Below are 25535 nucleotides of genomic sequence, written 5' to 3' on the forward strand. Positions count from 1 at the left end.
CTCTGGCGCAGTGGACATGTGGCCTGTGTGTAGCGAGCTCCTCTGCGTGTTACTATGTATTCACTATGCTTTTATCAAGAGGACTAACCAACCCGTCTTTATGCATAAACAGCTTCCTTTAATCTTTTCCATGTCTGTCTACCTACCCTTTCTCATAGTACTGGGAGCAGGCTGCTGCTTTTTTTTTTTTATCGGATACGTGCTCGACCTGTTGGCATTATAACTGTATAATATAATTTATCATTTGTACTATTGTAACATACTGTTCCTCTGTATACCTTATTATCCTGTGTAATGGGTTTTTGTAGGAAAAAAGTCACCGTGGTATTTTAACGGCATCTAAACAAACGAACGCAGCAGACCGCACCCTGTCGGATGAGGACATCTGTAGCTGCATTGGTTCAAAAATAAAATGTGTATCACTTCCGCTCTGTAACCGTCTCTGTGTGCTTGTGTTTCTAAAAACCAATGTCCATTCAACTGCAATGCTGTATGCCACAATATGCTCGCGATAGGCCTGGACGATTTGAAAAACACAACTAGTTTTGATTATATTGACTCTTTATATGATGTGTGATATAGGCGAGAGAATAATAATAATTGGTGAAACATTTTATTCACAATATCATTAAAATAAATATTAGAATGATCTTGGTGTATTCTTTTTTAAGAGGATGTGTACCAATCACATATTTGTACTAACTATTGAATAGTGTAGGCCTAATGTGCAGCAACACGATACTTCACATTCAGAATTTTTTGCCTTTACCAAATATTGAGCTTACTGCGATTTCATAATTAACCAGGTCCATATTGTAATTTAGATAAATAAAACCCAGGTTTTATAAAGTAGTGGCAATTTTTAAAAGCTGCTCATCAGAAATGGGGAATTTTCTCAAATTGGTAGAAAGACACGTCCTGAATAAACTATTCTTACTAAAGCTGACATCAACGAGCACACTTAAACGTAGTCGTGTCCTCACGCACTCAGTAAAATATAACATTTTAGAAAAAGACATGCTCAATATTTTCACAGATTTAGCCTTTACCAAATACTGCGTCTACTGCAATGTTGATACTGCAGTAGTCCGTACTGCGATCTAAATATAATTTGTATTAATTGTGCAGCCTTAGTTCGATACATTCAAACACGAACAATTCAGAGTAAAATCCATTTATTTAAAAAAGTAAAAAACAATGTAAAACAGAAAAATTCAAGACATTATCTAAAGCTATTTATATTTGAAAATATGTAATAAAATCTTTAACAAATAATTTAATTTTTCTTAAAAAACCATGTGTCGTGGTTTCCCATGCTCACTGAGCAAGGAAACCAGTCAACTTGTGTTTCATAACATTCAAAAGTGAGTCTGTAAAGCAGTCTGGTGTTACTGCGTGCTGTACGGCTGCTCCTCTGTGGACCAGCTGGATGTGGCAGACGGTGTATTGGCAGTGCTTGGCGGCCCTGTGTCGTAACCCAGTGTCCTCATGTCTTTAGTAATGATGTGAAAGGAGACCGTGACGAAGCCTTGGGAACGGACCCGAGTAACTGCAACGCAAAAATAAGAAATACAGATTCAACAAACAGAATTTAATAAATGTGTGTACCCTCATTACAACTTCATAGGAATCCATTTCATAACTTATTGAATGTCCACCGATGTAGAGGCAAGATAATTATATTATCAGTGGCCAAAAATGTGCATTATACTCATGCACACCTTTCCTCCTTCCAGGTAGTTTTGGCAAACTGTTCTAAATCAGCGAAAAAGTTACCAAATGACCTTAAGTGACTTGTTTTAGAAATGTCAGGAGTTTGCTTTTTTTTTTTAAACACCGTTTTTGTTATTAATGTGTGTATAATGCTTTTCCGTTAGAGGGTGTGAACCAGTAGCATTTCCCTGTTAACAATGTACAAAATAATAACATGCAGAACAAACCTTCTCTGCCTTCTCCCTGGGCCACTACTTTGGGGTCCGTGTACTCAGGTCGTCGTCCCATCAGCCAGCTGAACAAGAGAGAGAAAGAATACCCCGTAATTGAAATGATACAGTACAGTAGACATACAGGGGTTAACACAGGATACTGTTTCTGGAGCTATTGTCTAACGTCTATAATTGGACTCAACCAATCGTAAAATATGATGCTCTTGCTTTTCTGTATCACTCCTATTAAAAGTAATCTCTGGCAGACAGGAAGTGATGAGTTCATTTACATGTGATGTTAAGATCAACAAAAAAAGCAACAAAAAAAAGCACCATATTTTAACCCTTTCCCAGATTTAAGGAAACACTAAATAGCTCCGAATGTTGCTAAAGGTCCTTCTAATCTCAGGGTTCTTACACCTTTTCCAAAGTCAAATTCAAGCACTTTTCAAGGTGCATTTTCAAGGTGCATTTTCAAGCTTTTCAAGTATCTTACAGCTGTTGTAAATTACATATTTATATACACATACTTATACTCAAATGATTATTTCCCTACCTCACATTAATCAGATGTTCTTTATGCTATAAACAACCAAATGTGTGTTTCATAATAGCCTTCTACATTAGGATGAAAAATTAAAGAAAAGAAAAGAAAGTTTAATATTTCAAAATGAGTGACCCATCTGTACGTAGACTGGGCCTCCCATATAACCTGTCTGAGCCAATATAAAACAATCAGCCAAATAACTTTTCAATACATTATTGATTACTATTTTTGAGGTACTTTTAGGTTGGCAGTAAACATAAGTCATAGGCAAATGGTGTACTTTTCCTCCACTACATGTATTTAATCCCTTTAGTTACTTCACAGATGTGGATGAATGATGTGAAATATAATCAAGTGTTAAATCAGACTGTAGTTCCACCTGGAGTAAATCCACCAGCTACCCTGCAGTCTACAAAGTCATTCAAACTTGCTGCACCTTTACCAGCTTTGAGAACACTTTCATGATCAATCATTATAAAACATATCATATATAATTATTAGGGATAATCCGATCGCCAATTTTGGGGCCGGGTTTTGCACACTTTGCAGGAGGCTACTCTTAGCCATGGCTTGTATTTGTCTTCTGCTAGCCAACGCTCGTTGAAACGTCAACGTCCTGGCGTCTATCACTCATCAGAATGCCCAGGTCACACACGTAACAAAAACACTTGTCGGTCAAGCGCATTCAACTGCTTCTCCCGGTGGGAAATACTCATCAGCTGCTAACACAGAAACTGAACACATGATCGCACCTCGTGAACTTCTGAAGTCTCCACGTGGGCTCAGGAACAAACATGGGGATGGTTCGTGTGTGCCTAGAAAACAGGAGAACAACATATACATTTTAAACTTTATTCATGTTATATAGTGTAGCACATTTTTACTTTTACTTCTTGTGTTTATATACATATTTAGATGTATTTAAATGTAATACTTACTGTCCCGGAGTGAATGGGATGTGTGTTGCTCCGTAGCCTCTGACCACATCGTTGCCAAACACATCTGGACCGTACACACTCACCACCAGCTGAGGCCCTGGGAAATGAAAATGAATTCTGGTCATTTTTCATTGTCTATGAATTATGATTCATAAAGGGCGGTTATTGGAACTCAAGATATAAGTATGAATGTGGGAATAAAGACAATGCTAAAAACTGTGTGGTGGTGTGTGTGTGTGTGTGTGTGTGTGTGTGTGTGTGTGTGTGTGTGTGTGTGTGTGTGTGTGTGTGTGTGTGTGTGTGATGCTCACATCCAGTGGGGTTTGTGCTCTTAAACGTCGTCTCCAATGGGAAGTTCCATATTAATTTGTGTGAAGACTGACTGCCTTTACATGTTATTTGAGTGATGCCTTCCTCCAACCCCTACAAAGAAACAGACTTGCTATTAAGATGATAACTACACCTGATAAACCATGCTATACTTATTTAAAAAAAAGATTGAATGCACGTGACAACAAGTTATATATTGTCCTAACATTTTGACATTGTTCACAGTGACTGTGTTTCACTCCATGGTAATAATAGTGTCTTTACTACCAATTCTCAATTCAGGACTTAACCAGTTTCTCTTTTACTTGTTGCTTCAGAGAAGAGCTTCCATATGCATACATTTAATACATTGTTATTATGTTAAAGTTAACGAATATAACACTATGCAATATATACATACAGTATACAACCATTAGTGTCTCTTGCTGTAACGATGTAAATGTAATACATCTAATAAAGGAATTCTGATTCTGATGTAGAGTATTTGTTTTGATACCGACCATAATCTTTACTCACATAAAGTTACTGTTGTTAGCATGCTACTCACCGAAGTAGGAGCCCAGTCGTGGCCGTACACAAAACAATATTTGCAGTACAAGTTGTCATACTCTGGAAACTGAAATATAACATAAAAAAATACACTTTAATGGCATTCAAACTAATAATTTAGACACATTCAGGTGGAAGGCAAGCGTTGCTAATGCTAATTCTGGTTGAAAATAGCTGCTAGGCTAGGCTAACAATTAGAAGTTAGATTTACGTTTGCTCCCTCAATTTGTCCGTTCACCGTCAGAAGAAACACTGACGGGTTGATTGCAGCCATCACGGCTTCAGGTAGCAAACTGGAAATATGTATGCGTGTTTTCTTTATGAATCAGCCCAGTTAGGAAGAAATGTTCTGCTAGTTACTGATCCAAACCCTTCCCGTTGCTAAGGCGACGTTTGCGCCTCCTTACGGGTTCCTGCTAGGCTCAAACTGAACGGATGTGCGGATCCAATACTGAAATGATACACTAGATGGCGACAGTGTACCAAACACAACTTGGATTAATGCATGAAGAGAATCCCAAATATACCTGAAGCAACGTTTCGTCCACCTGCGCCGAAAGCTATGACTTCTTCACCCAGGACACCTGTCTGTTACAGGGCTGCTTTATATCAAAACCCACGTGGTCCCATGTCGAAAAGCAATGGCTGCCTTTGAGCTAATCAAATTGCTGAAGGAAACAGCAACTCCTCAACCTCGAGGAAGGCCACGAGATGTGATTGAAAGCTTTAGAAACATAAATTAAGTAGACCTTGCAGTATTGCCGGTCAATCAATTGACTGAAAGGGATTTTTGCTAAAGAGTAGTGGATCTAAACTGCACTGCTGCATTATTCTTTCAAGACATTTCAATGCTAATTGTGTGCCAAAAAATAGCTCACCCTGAAAACAAAGCCACATTGTTTACTAGATTTATCCCTGGCTGCTGCACAGGTTAATGACGTTGCAGCAACAATATGTACACAAGTGTTGACACAGCATCTTTCCTACTTTAATTGAGAAAATGTAACTTTAAGTTGTCATATAAAGCTCTCATGTACTTATTCTAAAATGTACAACTGTACTTGAACGCACACAGAGTGAACACATCTTCCGGCGCAGACTGAAAACACATCTCTTTCGACTCCACTTCGAGCGATAGAATTACTAACAAATAATTTCTAAACAAAGCACTTAGGCCTATATACTAATAAAGGACTGGCTTATCTAAAGCCAGTTGAGTAGCACTTGAAATGTTTTGGCTCTATGAAACCTGATGTACTTATATGATTCTGTTTTCTTCAAGTTTGTATCTTCCTGGTCGAATGCACTTATTGTAAGTCGCTTTGGATAAAAGCGTCAGCTAAATGCAATGTAATGTAAAAAAGGTCAAAATAGTCAATCTTTACAGTTAGGCCTACACAAAATATTTCCTTTAAACAAAACAGCGATATTTAGTTGCTTCTTCTAGTGCTATGCACGTTCTCATCTAGGTGTTAATATACTACAAAAAATAGAAGGCATAATAGTATTTTACTTTTAACCAGAGTTGTTTCTATATTTGCTGGCATGGCAGAGGCTTTGACCCAGCTTTGGGACCTGTGCTTTGGCAAACAACAATTACAACGAAGGCCACGATCCCAGCAGGCACAACACCATATTGCTGTGAATGTGGCGTATGATAAAGAACTGCTGACAATAGCATGTAGTTAAGGCTAATTATTAGGCAGTATTCATTTGCTGCCTTTGTTCAGATAATTAGCTGTTTTAGTCAACTGTTTCTATCAGCGCTGTCACACACACCAACAATTTCCCCCTCTGTTTGTCTCTCCGTCTGCCCCCCCTCCTCCTCCTCTGTCTGACAGGTTTCTGTGTGTCCTGTTGTCAGACAGCAGCGGGCCTCCTGGGTCTCTGACCTTTTACTACCGCCCAAACAGCAGCTCTCTTTCCGCCCTCCATCCTTTTACTACACTGTTTATTTGCCATCCTCAAAGCCCTTGATGTTGACCTGTCTCTCCCACTTTAACCCTCCCCCTTCTCTCTTTTCCCTTCCATAATAATGTCAAGGAAGCAATAACGTATCATTAGTAAACAGACCACCATTAAACTGTCAGCAGGCAGACATCAGCCATTCCTAAAGTCTCGGAGTCTCGGAGACTTTCAAGTAAATAATCCATAATGAGATCCAATGTGATGACACTATATGAAACATTTATCCTCCTCTCGCTGATTCCATACTCCCTCCTTCTCTTATCTACCCCATGTTGACTCCCTTAAAAAGTACATTTGTAAGATATGGCCATATTTTAGCATAAACAATGAACTAACATCAACAGAAATTGAAGAGCTTCAGTGATTTGTATCTAATTCTGTGCCTCTTCTCCCTCTCTCACATCTCATATCCCTCCATTTTTTTCTGCTTGCATATTTTCTTCGAGGCCCTTAGCCCCCCACTGCCACCCTTTCACCTTTCATCTCCTTCCCAGCATCTCCCTAAGCTTCTCTCCATCCCAGCACTTCACTGGCCCTCCTTCCTCTCCACCTGCCAATTATGTGTCTTTTTATTTCTCCGCCTCCCATCCCTATTGCTTTTTCTCCTCTTGCCAGCATCTCCCGCCTCTTTCTCCCCAATGTCCTGCCTATTTCCTCCCTTCTTCTTACCTTCCTCTCCATATATGACTCCCTGTCTTTCTCATTTCAACTCCTTTTTTATTCCTCTCCCATCACTTCCTCTCATTTACCTATCTCCTGTCCTCCCACTCTCTCCCTGTCCCTCTTTCTCCTCATCCACCATCTCTCTGACCCGTTGTTGTTCCTCTTCCATCTCTCAAGTCCTCCTTCTCCCTGCCAAAAGCCTGATTTAGAGTCCAACAGCCTCACGTCCCATTTAGATATCTGTACAGAGGCCAGTCCAAAAGAGGCAATCTAGCCATATGGGATAGCATTTTTCTCTGGCTTTATTTATTTTTACCAGAAAACCACAAATTATAAGTGTTTTATTACACCTTGCATCTGAGTCAACAATTTCCTGAAACATGGGATTTGAACCTTTTTGGAATGTATTTACACCGTGTGGTTTAATTTAAAGGGGCCCTATTAAGCTATTTTGGGTTTGCCCTTTTCTCTAGTGTGCAATTTAGGTTTTTGTGCATGTACATTGTGGCTAATGCAAAGGCTAAAATCCCAAAGTTCCCCCCAGAGGCACAAAATACAAATATGTAACCTGGAAATGAGCCTAATAGGGCCCTATTTAAAGGTGGGGTAGGTAAGTTTGAGAAACCGGCTCGAGATACACTTTTTGTTATATTCCATGGAATGCTCTTAACATCCCGATGGCAATGAATATCTGAAGTGCTTTGACAAAAAATCCATAAGAAATGTCATCAGTGGAAGCCGTAGTACTGTAAAAAGCACGACCAATCATTTTAGCCGACCTGGCTAAAGTAACTGGATGGCCTACCTGCCTGTCAGCCTTCCATCGGGGCACAAACTTATCTCGTGCCCTCATTGGTCATGTGCGCGTTCGTGTTGGAGGCGGGGCTCTGTGAGGAAGTGGCTGATTTTTTCCGGCTGTGTATTTTCAAATTCTAGCGCACTCGAGCTGGTTTCTCCAAAATTACCTACCCCACCTTTTAATATGGTATCGACGTTGGTATCAACTATTTACATGTTTGTCTCTACCTTTGCTGTTGTAAGGCTGTTAAATGAACCACTGATTTAAATGTTTAATCTGATTCTGAAGAGCACTTAATGTGATATATTGTTAATCCTTTAACATGTGAACACACACACTTCATTGGTCACCTATTGCACTTCACATGTCCCTATAGGATTAAGTGACACAAGTTTTCTATATTTATTCCTTATGGTCTTTTTTTTCTGTCACAGAGCGATGATCCACTACGCGGAGGCTGCAGCATCTTGGAGAAAATGCTCAAGCACCCTTTGCAGGTATCTACTGGGTAAGTGTGAATCATCCACAGCATGGGTGGGAAATAGAAAAAGAGTGAGGCTGCTTTCCTCTTCCAGCTTAAACACACATCCCGTCACCATACAGGGAGTCTTTGCTCACTAACAAACTGTCACAAATGATTATGTATGACAAGTATAAATCAGTGAGTCATATTTATCTAGTCTTCACATGACTGCACACGGAGAAAAGGCGCACAGAAGTGAGTAATGTCGATTAAGAGGAATGTCTCAACTGTGTGTGAGTAATGGTCCGTGACCGCTGGTTCACTGATTTCGCTCCTTTGAGGAAGCCCCCGACACTTAACCTGCTAACAAAAAAAGCTGGGGAAGGAAACTGACCCATTTTTAAAAGAAGACATCCAGGAAACGGAGGGAGTACAGGAGGTGCATTTCTTCAGAAGCAGAACCCTTTGATTTGTCCCACAGCAGGGTAGTTCACATTGTTACAGTGCAGAGAAAAGGCAAAAATAGAGTACACTGACATAATAGAAAAAGAGGCAAGCACATGTTTATAAACTGAAATCATATAAGTACACATGCAGGGTAAAAAGTAGCAACATTATATAGGTGACTGAACATTGACCGCCCCCACAGGTGTTTTCACTTATATCGCCTAATTAGACCCCCTCTCAGGACCGAGTGGGCGTGTTCACTGTACACTTGATTGACATGGCTCAGTGCTATTCAGGAGACCACTTCTTTTTTTTTGACATTTATTTTAATCTTTATTCGGAAAATTGCATTTACCAAACAACATGGCTTTCAGAAATACAAAATATTAAAACATCTATTAGCAATCTAACAGCTTTAAACATTTTAATAAACTCATTGTAAAACACATTACATTTAGAGATTGATTTTATATAATTCTATTTGTCTTTATAAAATGTACATAGAACAAGAACAGTCCACACGTTTCTGGAAAGCCAATCCTGTCCTTCCAGCGTTAAAGCTTCAGAACGGAATCGGACATTAAAGCGGCTAAAATATATTCAACCATCAATCATTTTCATAATGTACCCCCATGCTTGCCTACTGTGGCCCCTCAATATGTCTTCAGTTAAACAGGCCTATTGTGCATGCCGGCTCGCTGTCAAACTGGCACAGTTTACTAAGTTATTGCCGCCGTAAAGGAATGATGGAAAGAGAGACTGATTAACTAAAAGGATTGGCAGGAATGTCTCCTGAGCATTTAATTACCACCGATTCCAAAATGCCGCCATTTGTGTTTCTTTTCTCTTGTATTTCAAATGCAGTCTGTCACTAAACTTCCTTCAAACTTAAAGTACCCATCTCCCTAACAAGGCACATTGGGTAGCGTTTGTCCTTTTCATTCAATCTGTTTTAAAATTCCCCACCAGTTATTCTCAGTGGCTTTATGAGGACAACTATCTGTGTAATGACACCTGCAACATTTGAGACGTTCAGCCTGTCTAATAAAAAAAACACACTGTCTCTTGCAGCACTTCACATTCAGTTTAATGAGCTGCTCCTCTGGCAGTCTCCTGGTCGGTGGAGCCTCTCTGTCTCCTCCCCGCCCCCCATGCCTCCCCCTCTGTTTCTGGATGTACGCACTGTAAGTTTCTTTTCCAAGTTGTCCTCTTGTCGGCCTTAACCTGGACAGCTTTCCAGGGTTTATCGTGAGTGTTTGTGTATGCTGCTTGCATACGTGAGTGTGTGTGTGGTCCATGGTGCAGATTGAATCTCTTTCCCATGGGAGAGGAACCAAATCTGAACATCATATTTTTAAACTTTTCACCTCCCCCCCAAAATGTCTCCCTGCCTCAGTCTCAGAGTCCTCTCGGCTCCCAAGGTCCCATCTGTCCAGTATCACTCCAGTCTTGTTTAGGTCCTCCGGCTTGTTTTGACTGTTTGGAGCTTTCGAGCAGGTTTTCCAGTAAAAACGGACTTTCACACTCCAGTCAGCAAGTTTTTGAGAAATTATTACATTACATTTATTCATCTTCTTCCTGAGAGTTATTTGAGAAGATATCACTTGTGTCCACTAAATATGAAGCTACAGCTACAGCTAGGTAGCTTAGATTAGCATAAAGGCTTGAAACAGCTACCCTGCTAGCACCTCAAAACCTAATTTATTAAAAGAGTTATATATCGTTTGTCTAATCCATAAAACAAGTATAAAAACAACACCTTTTTACCGGTAGTTATTTCTTTATACTTCTCGAGCTAGCTTTGTATGATCTGTGTTAGCATTATCACTGCTACTAGCTTCCATTTCTCACTTGATAATGTCTCTTGTTGGATGGCAGAGCCAGCAGTATGTCTATCAAAGTTGGGTGTATGGGTAGACAAACTGTTGGTAATCATACTTGCGAACCCTCCCGATTTTCGCGGGAGACTCCCGATTTCATAGGCCTCTCCCGGTTTCCTCCCGGGGTCATATTTCTCCCGATTTCTGACAAAATCAGATTTGCTCACGACTGTTTCCACTCGGACTTTAATACAGCTACACCACTGATTGGTTTCCATGGTAGTGCGTCTCTTTAGTAGCGCGCGCAACTGAAAGTCTGAGGGTGAGGGAGATAGTCACAGAAAACTGAACAAGAATCGACAACTCCACCCTCTGCTCTCACCTTTCCTGCCCACACATATGCTCCATCAAGGATGGTGCTACAGGCAGCAAGACAGTGCACTTACAACTACAATAAGCATGTTAATGTTGATTTAATACAGCTCCGGCGATCCACTAGCACCCCCGCGGTGGTTTTGAAAATGCTCCCGATTTCTGAGGTCTCAAGGTTGGCAAGTATGTTGGTAATGCAAGGATAAGTGCCTCATACAAATGACTTTCTAATTGTTTTTTCTTTATGATCAAGTGGTTATTATAGTGTTCTACCCTTTGCTGCACTCTAATCCTTGCGCTTGTAAACAGGAAACTCGTCTATAGCCATCATTGCTCTGTGAGTGGATAAAACATACATTTTCTAACCACAAGTGTGTCCTGTTTTGCCTCAAAAATCTAATATGCATTTAGTTGACAGTAAGATCAGCTATTAGGGCTTCAGTTAGTAAACAACTGAGAGGCCTCTACATTTCCCAGCAGCTTCAACCTCATCTTCCTTTCTCTGAGAGCCTGTTCTGCCCTCAGACATCTACAGTGCCCTGTAACCTCTACTGTCCTTAACAAGGAGGAGACAAAGACACTAAAGGGAGGGGGAGGGAACGAGGTGGTGGGAAAGTTACACGCCAAAAAGATTAGGAAGTTATTGGTTTGATATTATATGAGGAATGGGTGTCGTGCATATACGAGAAAATCAAGCAGCAGATGAGGGGAATAGGGAAAGGAGAGATAATTTGAAGGAATCAGAGGGGAGGTTATTTCAATATTAATCACAGGAGTGAGTATTTAAGGTTAGCCTCGTCTGCTGAGCTCCCCTGAGCTGGAGTAATAAGTCAGGAGGCTGTTAGCTCTTGTTAAAAAAGAAGAAAAAAGCTACCAGGTCGTGCTTTTTATTTATTCGAACCTGTCAGATTTGAGGAAATTCTCTATTCCTCACGTGTTTAATACGGTGAACTCTCCCCGGCTCCCCCAGCACTGCCAACTGCTCATTCAGGGTAATTGTTTACATCCACTATATGGGTTTCAGCCTGCTGTGGCACACAATTGACTTCCTATAATGCAGTCAATATACGAATAAAGCTTTTTCTTATATATTTTGTGCTCGGGGAAAGTACAAGAAAATCAGCAGTAATGCCTAATAAGTAATAGATTTTCAGTGTATCGAGGGGTAGATTTGCAAGTGAGTTTCAACGATCACATCCCCAATAGATAGTTACATCTTTAAACATTAATGTTTTGTGTTCAGCAGCCAGAGCATCTCAAGCTTAGTTTGTCAAGTCCGTAAACGAAAACAAGTACATTTAGCAGAATAAAGTGGTATTGTAATAAAATAATGAACAATCACTGGAACCATATATATAAACGGTGACATTGTTTGATTCGGTTCTTTATTTTTGTCATACGAACATAGCTACAGTGTAGTTATGCCAATGAAAATCTTAGGTCACAGGCTTCTCCAACAGTGCAACACAATAACACAGATAAACAGAAAAATATAGTGCAAGTAAATAGTAAATACAAAAAGAAAAATATTTAAAAAAAAAAGTGAAATAGTGCAATACGAGTCTATATGCAAGTCATTGGAATGATATTATTAGAGAAATAGATAAATAATTACTAAGTTGCAGATGAATGCTATGGATGTTGTTTCAACAGTTCAGTTGTTTAGCAGTCTTATTCCCTGTGGTATGAAACTGTCCCTGAGTCTGGTGGTTTTAGTCCGGATGCTGCGGTAACGCCTGCCAGACGCTAGCAGACAGAACAGTTTGTGGCTGGGGTGATGGGGGTCTTTTATAATCCAGAGGGCTTTCTTCCTGAGCCGCTGGGAGTAGAGGTCCTCCATGGATGGCAGCTCCGTCCTGGTGATGTTCTGTGCAGTTTTCACCACCCTCTGTAAAGCCTTACGATTGAGGGCGGTGCAGCTGCCGTACCAGGCCGTGATGCAGCCAGTCAGGATCCTCTCTATGGTGCACCTGTAGAAGTTGCAGAGTATCCTGGAGTCCATGTTGAATCTCCTCAGCCTGCGGAGGAAGAAGAGCCGCTGTCGAGCTCTTTTGGCGATGGTGGTGGTGTGAAGAGTCCATGTCAGGTCCTCAGTGATGTGGACACCGAGGAACCTGAAGCTGCTGACTCTCTCCACCGTAGTCCCATTGATGGCGATGGCGGCGTGTCCCTCTCTCTGCTGCTTCCTGTAGTCCACAATCAGCTCCTTGGTTTTGCTGACGTTGAGATGGAGGTTGTTATCCTGGCTCCAAGATGTCAGGTTTTCGACCGCCGTCTCGTCGCCGTCTGATCTGGCCGATGACGGTCGTGTCGTCAGCAAACTTCACGATGGTGTTGGAGCTGTGTTTGGCCACGCAGTCGTTTAACAGTAACACATTGTCTTTATGCAATCGTTTGAAATGTTGCCATATGAGATGAACACCAACTTTGAGGATGTATAGATGAAACATTTTTGAATCATCGGTTGTCAGTTTTAGTGCCCATTTAGATTTGCTTGCTCTCTCAGCTTGAAGTCTAAACTTGAGTATATTCGGGCAGTCTTGCATGTGTGTTGAGATATTGAATTGTGTCTTTCACTAATAAAAAAAAAAAGCTCAGCAGAACCCAACAAGCTTGGAAAGGCGCACATAAAGCTTTGCTGCAGTAATTTTAGATCCTGATTTGCAATAGGAAGGAGAGCAGGAAGGCCAGAAAGGTACTTGTACATTTCCACCTGCTAATTTCTCACATCTGCTCTAACACCTGCCACTTATGCTGCTGAAATGCTGCTTTAACACCTGGCAGAGTGGTGGGAATTAAGACTACAACAGATTAGATGTAATATTAAACTAAAAGTAGTTTTAGAGCAAACCAGGTCTAATGTCGAATATGTATTTTTCGGTACCACTTTTCAATAAGACTTCCCTTATAAAGGGTTTATAAATAGGTTATGAATTAGGTAGTAAACACTTTATTAATCATTAAGAACCATGTATAAACCAGTTCTAACATAGTTTTCATACATCAACACAGGCTTACTATTTGGCAAGATGACTAAGTAGCCAATATAAGATTTAGCAGTACACATACATGTGGGCTCACTATTTGGCAAGCAACCGGTCACAGTTGCCCTGTTTATCTCATGTCTTATAAAAGCGTATTAATGATTTATAAAGTGTTCACAACCTAATTAATAACTTAATTACAAACTATTCGTAAACCCTTTATAAGGGTAGTCTTATTGTAAAGTGGTATCTATTTTTCTATTCACTTTTCCTTGATGGAAAACATCCCGAGGTTTAAAATAAATAAAGGATCACTCATAAGGAATTAGGGAAAGAGAATAAGATACATCTAACTGCACCTACACAAGGCTACAGACCTTTTTGTTTTTAAAGCAACCTTTTTAAACGCATAGAATACGAGTAAGACAAAGTCAATGCTGAACATTTCAAGTAGTGATTCCTGTTGATAGATTAATACCACAAAAGGATGTTTTCAGTTTATTTTATTGACAGCTAAATGGTGCGCCACTTTCAATTGTGTTGCTGCATCGATTGTGGACAGGCATTATCTCTTTTTGTGAAGGACGGTTCGGTTTACCCTATAAGGACATAAGAAAAGCACCTTTTCTTAGCCTTAAGAGACATCTAACCGCTCCCATCATGGCTGCCACTAAGATACTTTAGGGTCATTTCACTCACTTAGGAACCCTCCGAAGCAAGAAAGACTTTTTGACCACTGCATGGCTTCTGTGGCCTCCTTTGGTTTAAGTGTACTCCAGTGCACTGTGACCTCAGCGGCAGTAGAGGACACCTCTAACCACAAGACTGTCAACTTTCAATCAGAGAAGGCAATGCTTTTAATCCTAGTGTTAAGTCTCTCTTCAAATTACAATTACATACCTTTTTAAATGACATGAAGTTAAACCATAGATGTGTAAAGAGAACTGGTACAGCGCTGGAGGCGGGACATCCTTCATACTTATAAAAGTTGTTTGTAGAAAAAAAATGTATACGCTGATATACAGATGTCTTTTTCCCAATGCAAGTCAATGGGAAAGTATTTTTGGGCTCACATAACGTCACAAAAGTCTAGTACCACTGTTTGGCCCCTACGAAAATGAGCTCACTACACTAACAATACATTAACATGAACTACAAGGCTATATGTATGTTGCTTGTTTTATATGGTCTGAATTCTGGAATATTAACAACCATGTTAGCCATCAAGAAATAGGTCCCTGACCAAATTCTAAGATTACAATTCCCCAGAATACAAGCTAAACTAATACAAGTAGTTTCAAATAACTGCACTTGCTTCCCCAACACCTGATCTAAACATCATTGGAACTTAATGGGGAAACGATTTAGCCCAGAGTGCTTTTTGTTGTGTAATTTCTCCATCCCTCTTTACCTCTGATGCTCTGGGACTTGGAAGCTCGTGTAGGATTTTTAACCTCCGTTTAACCCGGCAAGCTGTTTAAAGAGCCATTTCGTATTTACAGTAACAGCCTGGGGGGAGTAGTTGTAGAGGGAGGGTGGCATGCGTGCATTCAAACACTCGCCACTTACAGTAGCAATTGAATGTTACAAGGGTTTCACGGCTCGAAGCAGGATTTTTCTGAAATGAATGAGGTCTGGAGAAATGCTTGTTTGATCAGTTACGCAATCTTGGGCAAAGGGCAGCTGGATATTAACACATTTCCTAACGCATGTGAAAGCCATTTGTCATTGAGCAGGCTAATGTTGGATAGTCGTTTCATTGAGGAGGATGATGGCAAAAACGTTTGTGTTGATTCTTTGTTGGACACGTCCATACACATCATACGTTGCAGATGCAAAAGAAAGAAAAGACAGCGCTTGAAAGAGGACTTTAAATCAAGAATTGTCTTGCTGCATGAAGAGTGTGGTTTTCAGATCTGTTTTCCAAAGGTAACAAATATTGTTTGATACACTCCTTTCGATTCAACATCGGAAAGATGTTTAGAGTCTGGTGTTTCAGATGTCTTTTGATTTGATGACGAACACTTTGTTTGCCACGTTGGAGTAATTATGGAGTTACCTTAGTGATCAATATTGGTAATTCATATCAATATCTGGTTTGAAACAAAGACAATGGATCTTAGGACTCTCTACAAGTGATTTACCTGACTTTTAATAAAACAAAAGAGTCCGAAAACCAAACAAATACAAACAATTCATGTCAGACCATATTGTAATTTAATGTAATTTAACCCACATTTACTGGATATAGTGATACATGGGTAATGCACATATTTTCAATCATTCACCAATACCGATATGAACGCAGCATATTTCTCTTGTGTAATCCAGCTGCTTGAAAATGTCTCACTCAGTTGAAAAAGCACTAACAAAACTAACAAATGCCACATTCAAAACAACACATACATGCTCTGCTGCTACCTGAAGCCAGATAGACACAAAGAGAGGAAATGAAGAAATGTACATACACTTGGTACCCGCATACAGGCACAAATATGCAAACATACACACACAACCCACCCATACTGACCCTAAATAATCAAACACAGTTGCTCTTTACCTTCTTAGCATGCATTACTTCTAGCATTTCCCTGACAAAGAGAAAACCATGCTATGAATGATAATGATTTCCATCTGTACAGCACTTTGCCGCCTGTGCATGTGGTTGTATATGTCGCAGATAATCAGCTATTAAAATGGCAGATGTTGGCGTCGTTGTACTCACAGATAATACCTGGCCTAAACGCAACTTCAATCAAGGGATGTAATGAGTCAGGTAAACAAAGCTGCGCCCGGTAGGGCTGCACAATTTGGGGAAATAATCTAATTAAGATTTTTCTGACAGATATTGCAATTCGATTTGCGATATTTGTTTTTAAGCGACCCAACGGAAGTTTATTGTAAAATGCGGCCATATCTCCGGCTAGGAAGGTCGTATCAAGGTGCTCCCGTCTCTAGCACCCCGCAGCCCGAGCTACGAGTGAAATAACTAAACTTACATGAAACTTCCGTTGGGTTGCTTTAAAGCCAAGCTTCAGTTTAAGATTCACCCTGTAATAGATGGAGAACATGTGATGGAGCATTACTAACCTGACTCAGATGGTTCACCAAACCATCTAGGAAAGCTCCATTGGAAGCCATTTGGAAAGGGCAGGCACTTTCAAAAATACTTGGCAGGTGCTTCTATCATGGGCCACTTCTGATTGGTTAACAATGGCTGGTACATGTGGAGCACAGCACTTCTGATTGGTGTGGATGACTGACACACAAAAAAAAAAAAAGAGGAAAAGTTTAAAAAAAGATCGCAGGCTTTGCGATTTGATAATCGCATGATTTAAAATCGCGATTTCGATTTAAAATCGATTAATCGTTCAGCCCTAGCGCCCGGTTGTGTCGACGAATGAGTATAAGAAAGCAGGTCAGGTAACAGTGTCATCGATTTTTGACTGGCGTCTGAGGAATGAGGAAGCCATTTATTATGGAAGCCCATTAGTAATGTATGCGTATACCTGTATGTGTATGAGAGGACTAGAAGAGGGATAAAGAGGGCGGGGGGACAGCGCATCATCATTTATATGGCTCCTCCATTAGCCTGAGTGCTCTGTGACAACATAATAGCGGTCGCCCAGACAACAGAGTCACCGTAGTTATGAACACACGGCGCATGTCAATGTACCAAAGTGGGTCTAGGAGTCCCGCTTGGCCAAAAGGCTTATACAGAAATGCAAACACGCACTCGGCTTGGGCAGGGCAACTCTCTGGGGAACTGAGAGGTTTTTGAGCTGATCAATAAGGAAAGACGGGATGATGGGAAAAAAGAGAAAGAGCTCAACTGAGAGAGTGAACCAGAAAGTCTTGTGAGTAGCTGAGAACGAAAGAGACTTCCCAAGAGAGTTGTTTCCAATGCAGCGCAGTTACAATGGAGTTATGCAAGCCCATTTTCTCAAAAAGCATCTTAGTGGTAAGATTATCTGTTCCATTACAAACCAATGGACTGAGAAGTGCTCAAGATGTTTTTGTGACTTCACTTGCTTTTACTGTAACTCGTTCCAATGGATTTGGAAGTAACAGAGATTGAGAAACGGATACAAAAAGAGGAAATACTACAGAAGTGAGGAGGCGAAAGAATGGTTGAGTGTTGCATAGAACATTTTTGTGTGTAGATGTTCCAGATCAAACAGCTACAATCTAAGAGGGAAAAATGGAAACACTTCGCCTTCTTGAAAAACTAGATATGGTGTAGGAAGATTTCTGCTACAAAACACTTTTCTTAATAATGTTTGGAAATCAAAAATGGTAGCCCGCCCAAATCAGTTTTCTCACTGCTGGAACTCAAGTTGCATTCATCTTGCTCTGTTGGATGCCTTTGTCTGACTTTGGGCTGGAAAGTGATTTATCCTTGTTTACTCCTCTAAAAGGGATATATATTCTCCACTGATTAGTAAAAAGGTCATTTTTGCATGTAGTTGACAAGGTCGTGGACATATTGACTTTGGCTTATTGACAGAGGTCTATGAATGGTAAGAAAGGATGAGTTGTAAATAACTGCCCTGAAATCTTTAGTTAACAGTAGCTCCTGGAAGTCAACGTATTGGCTTTACTTCCAAAGACATTTATACATGAATTGTTCCTCAACCATTTAATCTTTGACTTTGGTGATCCTTTTATCTAACCCATCATCATGTCAACATTTTATTTTTCCTTCAATTACGACCAAGTAGCTGCAAAACGAATTACTTGCACCAACCATAGATGTTTGACCCTGGTAAAAAGTCTAACTGCTAAACTACAGCAGTGCTGTGTTCACACCGGACATCAAGGTGCTTTATAAGTACACATTGATATCATGTGTGCTGTGGACATACCCACAGGAACACATTCGGGTGAAGTGTCTTGCCCAAGGACACAACGGCCTGACGCAGTGGCGGAGGAGGCGGGTTTCGAAATGGAGTTCCCCAACTGATGTTTTGAAATGGAGTTCTCCAACTGATGTTTTGAAATGGAGTTCTCCAACTGATGTTTTCCAATTGGAGTTCCCCAACTGATGTTTCGAACTGGAGTTCCCCAACTGATGATCGAACACACAGAAGAATGTTAGCTTGCTAAAGTTAGCATTTAGCTGAAAGCCCCACTCTACCAAAGTATAACCTGGTAGTGTTGCTGTAGACAATTTATTTTATTTTAAAACTCAACACAGTCTTCAACAGCAGGGATGGTGTATGAGCCCATATAGAGGTGTGGAGGACGAGAAAAAGACATTAGTAAAGGTTACAGTTCATTCCTCACTGATCGATCAGAACACCAAACCACTGCAGGAGTACACACTTTAATACAAAAGGACCATTGGAGGAATGAAAGGGGTTCCATATCTGTGTGTATGTACCATTGTGTGTGTTTTTTGTGTGCGTAGAAACCATACAGCTGTATCACTCTGTGTGTTTTTGTGTTAGAAATGGACAGAGAAGCAGGCAGGGTCCCACAGGCAACACAATCTATATTTCAAGAGCTGCAGAGCTGCTGTAGACTTCTTCTTATGCCTGCTGCTTTGAAGACCAATAGTCGGACTCGGGGGGGTGGGTGAAGAGAGGGGGATGGAAGTAGATACCAAGGATTGGAGGGAAAGAGAGGGACTGGGGATTGTGACACGTCTAATGAAGAGAGAAGCATGAGAAAGCAGGCAGAAATAAGAATCCAAACTGATCATAATCACCAGATGCACGCAACAAGAACAAGTGCTGGTGGAGCAATACTGCCAAATCCTCCGCCAGAAACGAACACAGCACATGATAGCTGGCATCAGACGGTAATGACTCACTTATCTGCTGTCCCTCCATTGTCTACAAGTACCCCCTCGAAATACTTTGAGCATTTGTGAGGGAATAAATTACAGGCAGGGTTTACCGAAGATTAATTTCCGACATGATTATTCGTCCATAACAACGCTTGATGAAGTGCTCTGATATTTACAGAGAGAAACGCTAGACTTTGAGATGTCTGACTTTCAAAGTCTTACCATCTGACTCATTCCAAACCCCATTAAATGGGTTATGAGAATAAACAAACTATTAGGATTAATGTACGATGTTTTGATAGCTCATTCCTTTTACGGTTAGCAGTAATGCCTTGTGCCTTAGTCATTCAATTGTACATCCTACAGTACAGAGTACACCATCCTCGGCAGTGAGGTAGACTTTTTAAACTGCTTAAACTTGAATGATAATTTGTTTTACTCTTGTACTGTCTTAATGGTGTTTTCTGACAATTCTGAATGTTCACAATTCACTGAGACAGAGTTTGCTTAGCTACAGGGTTGTTATTGAACTTATACAACCTTTGTTTCAAATATGTTTCAGTCACATAGTTTCAGTGACGTCACCCTTAGGTTTCTAAAAAGACATTGTGAAGCTCAACCTGGATGGCTCCTACAACATTGACTGCGGCTCGTCCAAAAAAGGAGGGAAAGAGGTGGACCTGAGTGTTGCTAGTAGCTAGCAAAGTTTTAGCTAAACCCCCTGTCAATTAATTATTTAACGCCCCTGAACTTTAAGCCTTAATATCATTTCAAGTTGTATGAATATTCCATCACCGTACAGGTACTGCAGTTTTTGACACTTCAGCAGAAGCTTCATTTTTCAGCAGACTCGTAATACGCATGTTGCGATTTAGTAAATGTTCTAGGTCAGGGTGTCCGCGAGGTCTTACAAAGTATTACAAGTTGATAAATAAATGTAGCGAAAATGAAGGCTATTAAGAAGTATTAAACGGCATTTTCCAAGGTATTACATTTTGTAGCTTGTTTTCAATAAGTATATAAATTGTCCAGAGAGGTTGTATTGTAAGGTGTGCCTGAATGTAATCATGGCGTAGGTGTGTAGTGTGATTCTGTGTAGTTTATTGATGGCATCCCGTTGGATGTGACGTCATCTGAACAGGACGTCGCACGCTCACTGCTTGATAGCGCACGAAGGTCCGTTTACGCCGGTTGTTAAACAACATCGTTATGGGGAAATGCAAGTCTGCGTCCAAATGGTTGGAAGATAAGGAGGAAGGACAATCCATACTTTATATAGTCAATGTGAGGTAAAGTGTGTCGCCAATTTAACGGTTAAAACTCAAAGTGGCTATGAGGTCTTAAAATGTATGGAAAGGGTCTTAAAAAAGGTCTTCAAAGGTACATTTCAGGATTCCTGCAGATGTCCTTGTTGGATTTGAGACACTTACCTTGGTAGAAATGGTGTGGTCAGAGGTGAAACAGGCTTGAAACCTTTCACCCAGAGAGGGCAGCAAAACATTGCTTTCCAGCTGTTTTATGTAGAATTTGTTTTACTTATGTAAAAATGTTTTAAACTTAAGTAAATTGCGTTAAAATTCCCCGTACAGGATCCACGAAACACTGATGGCAAAACCTTTTTTAAACCCAGATTGATTTATAACCGCATGATTCCTATCCATGCTGTCCAGATCTTTTTTGTATTTATGAAGTTTGCTCCAGATGTAGTTATTTCTGATGAAACATATTGTATAACGCAGAATACATGTGATGGTAAAACTGGCAGAAGCAATGGCTCGTATCAATGATAGCGGGTTAGCTCTCGTTAGCGTGGATGTGAGAGCTGATGTATAAGAGGGTGTTCAGATGATCTCCCCACTGACAATGAGACTCTTTAAAATATGCAAATGGTACTGCAATGCCTGGAAGATAACACCATGGGACTTGGAGCTGCTATTGAAATGAATCACAAGACGCATTCATAAATTTCAATGATTGGTCGTGGTGGGTCAGATGAGAGCAGAATAATGGCTTTTGCGGAATTTACAATACGCTTTATCTCATCTTTCCGCACAGTTATCTATGGAGGGTAATTCATTTTTAATGCAAACAATGGAGTTTTATTCCAAGTGCTTTCATAAGGGAGCTGATAACCAATCAGATAAGGACTAATGAATATGGAGGGAGATGCTGACATGACGTGAGCATACACATGTTTTGATGTGTCTGAACAGTTGGAACCAGCCATGCGAGTGTTTGTGTCTGTCGGTGCAGATTCCCACCGTTTCCGCATGTGCGTGGGTGCATGTGTGTGTGCGCATGTGTGTGTGCGCCGGCATGCATTAACTCATTGCAGAGTGGATGGTTATGCTCTCAAACAGCACAGTCTGGTCGCATAGCAACAGACTCACTCCACTCCCCTCCATCTCTTCTTCTTCTTCTTCTTCTTCTTCTTCTTCTTCTTCTTCTTCTTCTTCTTCTTCTTCTTCTTCTTCTTCTTCTTCTTCTTCTTCTTCTTCTTCTTCTTCTTCTTCTTCTTCTTCTTCTTCTTCTTCTTCTTCTTCTTCTTCTTCTTCTTCTTCTTCTTCTTCTTCTCTTTTTCAGTGTGAGCGTTTGAACTACAGTGAAAACATTCTTAAGGCTCTCACGCACTCACCTCTGGAGTGCGCGGCATAAACGACAACGCAGCATGTGTGTTTGTGTCTCCCGGAGTGTGTTATGTATGTCTGTCTTCTATGGATTTCACAGAGCTGAACAACATGAAAGAGGAAGAGAGAGGAAGAAGTCCTCCTCCTCTCAGCTCTGCAGTACCACCGCCAAAGAGAAAGCTCAAATGGAGCCTGCAGTTGAGCCTGTACTGTGGTTGAATATTGATGTTTTACTCAGAATATCAGAGGGCTTTAAAGTCTGCCCTCCTGCTCACATACAGACATTTTCATCTTTTGCTTTCTTTCTCTTCATTCACCCCCCTCTCTTTCACACACACAGCCTCTGCTTGTGAAGCAAAGTGGGAATTCTGCATGTCTTGACAATCACATTACCCCCCCTCAACCGCCCTCTGCTCCCTCCCCACCTTCCCTGTGGCCTAGATAGAGAAATATGCAGAACTTCTTCAAATAACCCTGCAGCTAAAGTAGTACACTAGATAATTCACAGTACCCACAGATGCTGTAAAAACTGAGTTTTATCATCCACTCGAGTGATGCAATAGCCTCCTGATGTCGCGCTTTTGCCACTGTCACCCGATAAGATGCCGCTGTGAAGTATGGAAGTGTGTGACACATGCAGCCTCCAGGCATCATCTCCATATTGGAGTAATCATGACACACAAACCCACACTATAACTGTAGCTTCAGATAAGGCTTATCTGCTCTGTAATTGTGTGTTTAGCGATTGTGTGTGTGTGTGTGAGAGACTGATTCTGTGTTTTTGAATGTGTGATGGTATGCCCCGCGCTGGCTGCGGCAGTATGTTCTCGTTTAATGCATTCGACAATGTGAGAAGATTGGATTTGTATAAACACGATTGTAATGTGGTATCTCGCTGTGCAGCCAGCTGAGATTTTTATGTCCCAGTAATCCAAACATGTTATGATATCCAGCCATGGGAATCATACTGAGATAATAAAGTGATGTCTCCAAACTGTCCCTAAGATTTTAACAAGTTCAAGTCATGCTGATAAAGGATGTTTTTTTTTTTAACTGACTTAAAATGTTAATATTTGTCATTAAAGCGGCAAAAATCAATATTCTTATATTAAGAATGGATCACATTACCACTTGTATGCAATTGTGAACTCAGACAATTTTAGACTTTTAAGCTTTATTACATCCAGTTGTCTTGTGGTGTTCTGCCCAGCAAAAACATTTGCTATAGGCAATGTTAGCAATTAGTTAGCAGCTAAAGAGCCAGATACATACACTGAACAAAAATATAAACGCAACACTTTTGTTTTTGCTCCCATTTTTCATGAGATGAACTCAAAGATCTAAAACATTTTCTATAAACACGAAATAACCATTTATCTCAAATATTGTTCACAAATCTGAAAAAATCTCTGATAGTGAGCACTTCTCCTTTGCCGAGATAATCCATCCCACCTCACAGGTGTGGCATATCAAGATGCTGATTAGACAGCATGATTATTGCACAGGTGTGCCTTAGGCTGGCCACAATAAAAGGCCACTCTGAAACGTGCAGTTTTGCTTTATTGGGGGGTCTGGGGGGGTCCTAAAACCAGTCAGTATCTGGTGTGAGGGGTAGGGGTAGGGGTATGGTTAGGGTTAGGGTTAGGGTTAGGGTAATGTTGTGAATTGAGTGGCCTGTGTTCGTCGTCCATAACATACGCCTGCCCATACCATAACCCCACCACCACCATGGGCCACTCGATTCACAACATTACCCTAACCCTACCCCTACGCCTAACCCTACCCCTACCCCTACCCCTACCCCTCACATCAGATACTGACTGGTTTTCGGACCCCCCCAGACCCCCCCAATAAAGCAAAACTGCACGTTTCAGAGTGGCCTTTTATTGTGGCCAGCCTAAGGCACACCTGTGCAATAATCATGCTGTCTAATCAGCATCTTGATATGCCACACCTGTGAGGTGGGATGGATTATCTCGGCAAAGGAGAAGTGCTCACGATCACAGATTTTTTCAAGATTTGTGAACAATGTTTGAGAGAATTGGTTATTTTGTGTATATAGAAAATGTTATAGATCTTTGAGTTCATCTCATGAAAAATGGGAGCAAAAACAAAAGTGTTGCGTTTATATTTTTGTTCAGTGTATCTCAGGATAATAATTTACATGTACAGAACATGACTCCAAAATAAAGGCTTGTGATGCGCCGTATCTTCTAAAATGTGTAAATAAACAATGTGCAAACAAGTCATCAGTCCATTCTTTTAAATATATTATTAACATTTTAAATTGTATACCCCGTTTATCTAGGCCCTTTTTGTTTTGTTGTATGTATGTATGTCACACTGTGGGACTGTGGGACACGGTATCTCGAGATTTCTGGATGTATAACACATGTAGTAATTTTGACAATAAAGCTGACTTTGACTTTGATTCAATATCTCTTGAAAACTAGTGTACTAAATGTGTAACTGCTCGCTGTTACAAAACAACAGTCATATTACATTACATTACATTGCATTTAGCTGACGCTTTTATCCAGAGCGACTTACAATAAGTACATTCGACCAGGAAGACACAACCTTGAGGAAAACAGAATCATATAAGTACATCAGGGGCCTATACTACGAAGCTGGTTCAACCTAACCTGGATATGTTTGAGTTAGCCGGTTGGCCTAATCCAAAACATACGCGCTCTCGCTAAGCGGTACTACGACGCGGGTTATCAAGTGGATCGCTCAAGCCAGCCGTGTCCTATCTAGTTAGGTGCGCGTTCACATGAAAGGGGTGGTATTTGGAGCATTCGACCAATCACAAACATGGAGAAGCGTACTGACAGCGCAGCGTCATACTTCCTGAATGAAAAGTGAACTTTAATACTAGTCAAAAATGAAAAAGTTAAACTTTAAACATCCATGACTTAAACACTTTATCCAGGATAAAAGCCACATAGCTGCACCTGCAAGGTGAATACAGCTGGCAAAAGAAAAAAGTGTTTGAATGCGTACATTAACAGGTTTATGATATCACTGCCCCGTCTAAAACACGATCTGACTTCAATTACATTTGTCTCGAGTGTTTCGTCAACTTAATGTGTTGCTTAAAATAATACTTCTGCATACAGTATGTGACACTGTGAGTGTTGCACGGCCAGATACGGCTCAGCTGACTCAGATAAGGAGATATATGATACATTATGAAGTGATATGCCGCGGACTGTACTTAATGTACTCTGATCCGGTTACTTATGTTGTGGCCGATATTTAAATAAGCTTTATTAACGCTAATGTTATAATAGTCAGATTGCTCTGAAG

General features: G+C 40.6%; 1 protein-coding gene across 1 annotated transcript; it reads right to left on the reverse strand.

The window, feature by feature from the left end:
* Positions 1 to 1186: 1186 nt before the first annotated feature.
* Positions 1187 to 4682, reverse strand: b9d1 (B9 protein domain 1). Its single transcript, XM_034089658.2, has 7 exons — positions 4501 to 4682; positions 4288 to 4356; positions 3722 to 3833; positions 3411 to 3507; positions 3225 to 3287; positions 1941 to 2008; positions 1187 to 1549 (listed from the first exon to the last, which is right to left on the reverse strand). Exons 1-7 carry the CDS (start codon positions 4561 to 4563, stop codon positions 1389 to 1391), a joined length of 633 nt encoding a protein of 210 aa, XP_033945549.1. The 5' UTR covers positions 4564 to 4682; the 3' UTR covers positions 1187 to 1388.
* Positions 4683 to 25535: the final 20853 nt, after the last annotated feature.

Source organism: Pseudochaenichthys georgianus, chromosome 8 (assembly GCF_902827115.2).
Source record: "Pseudochaenichthys georgianus chromosome 8, fPseGeo1.2, whole genome shotgun sequence".
Taxonomy (NCBI): domain Eukaryota; kingdom Metazoa; phylum Chordata; class Actinopteri; order Perciformes; family Channichthyidae; genus Pseudochaenichthys; species Pseudochaenichthys georgianus.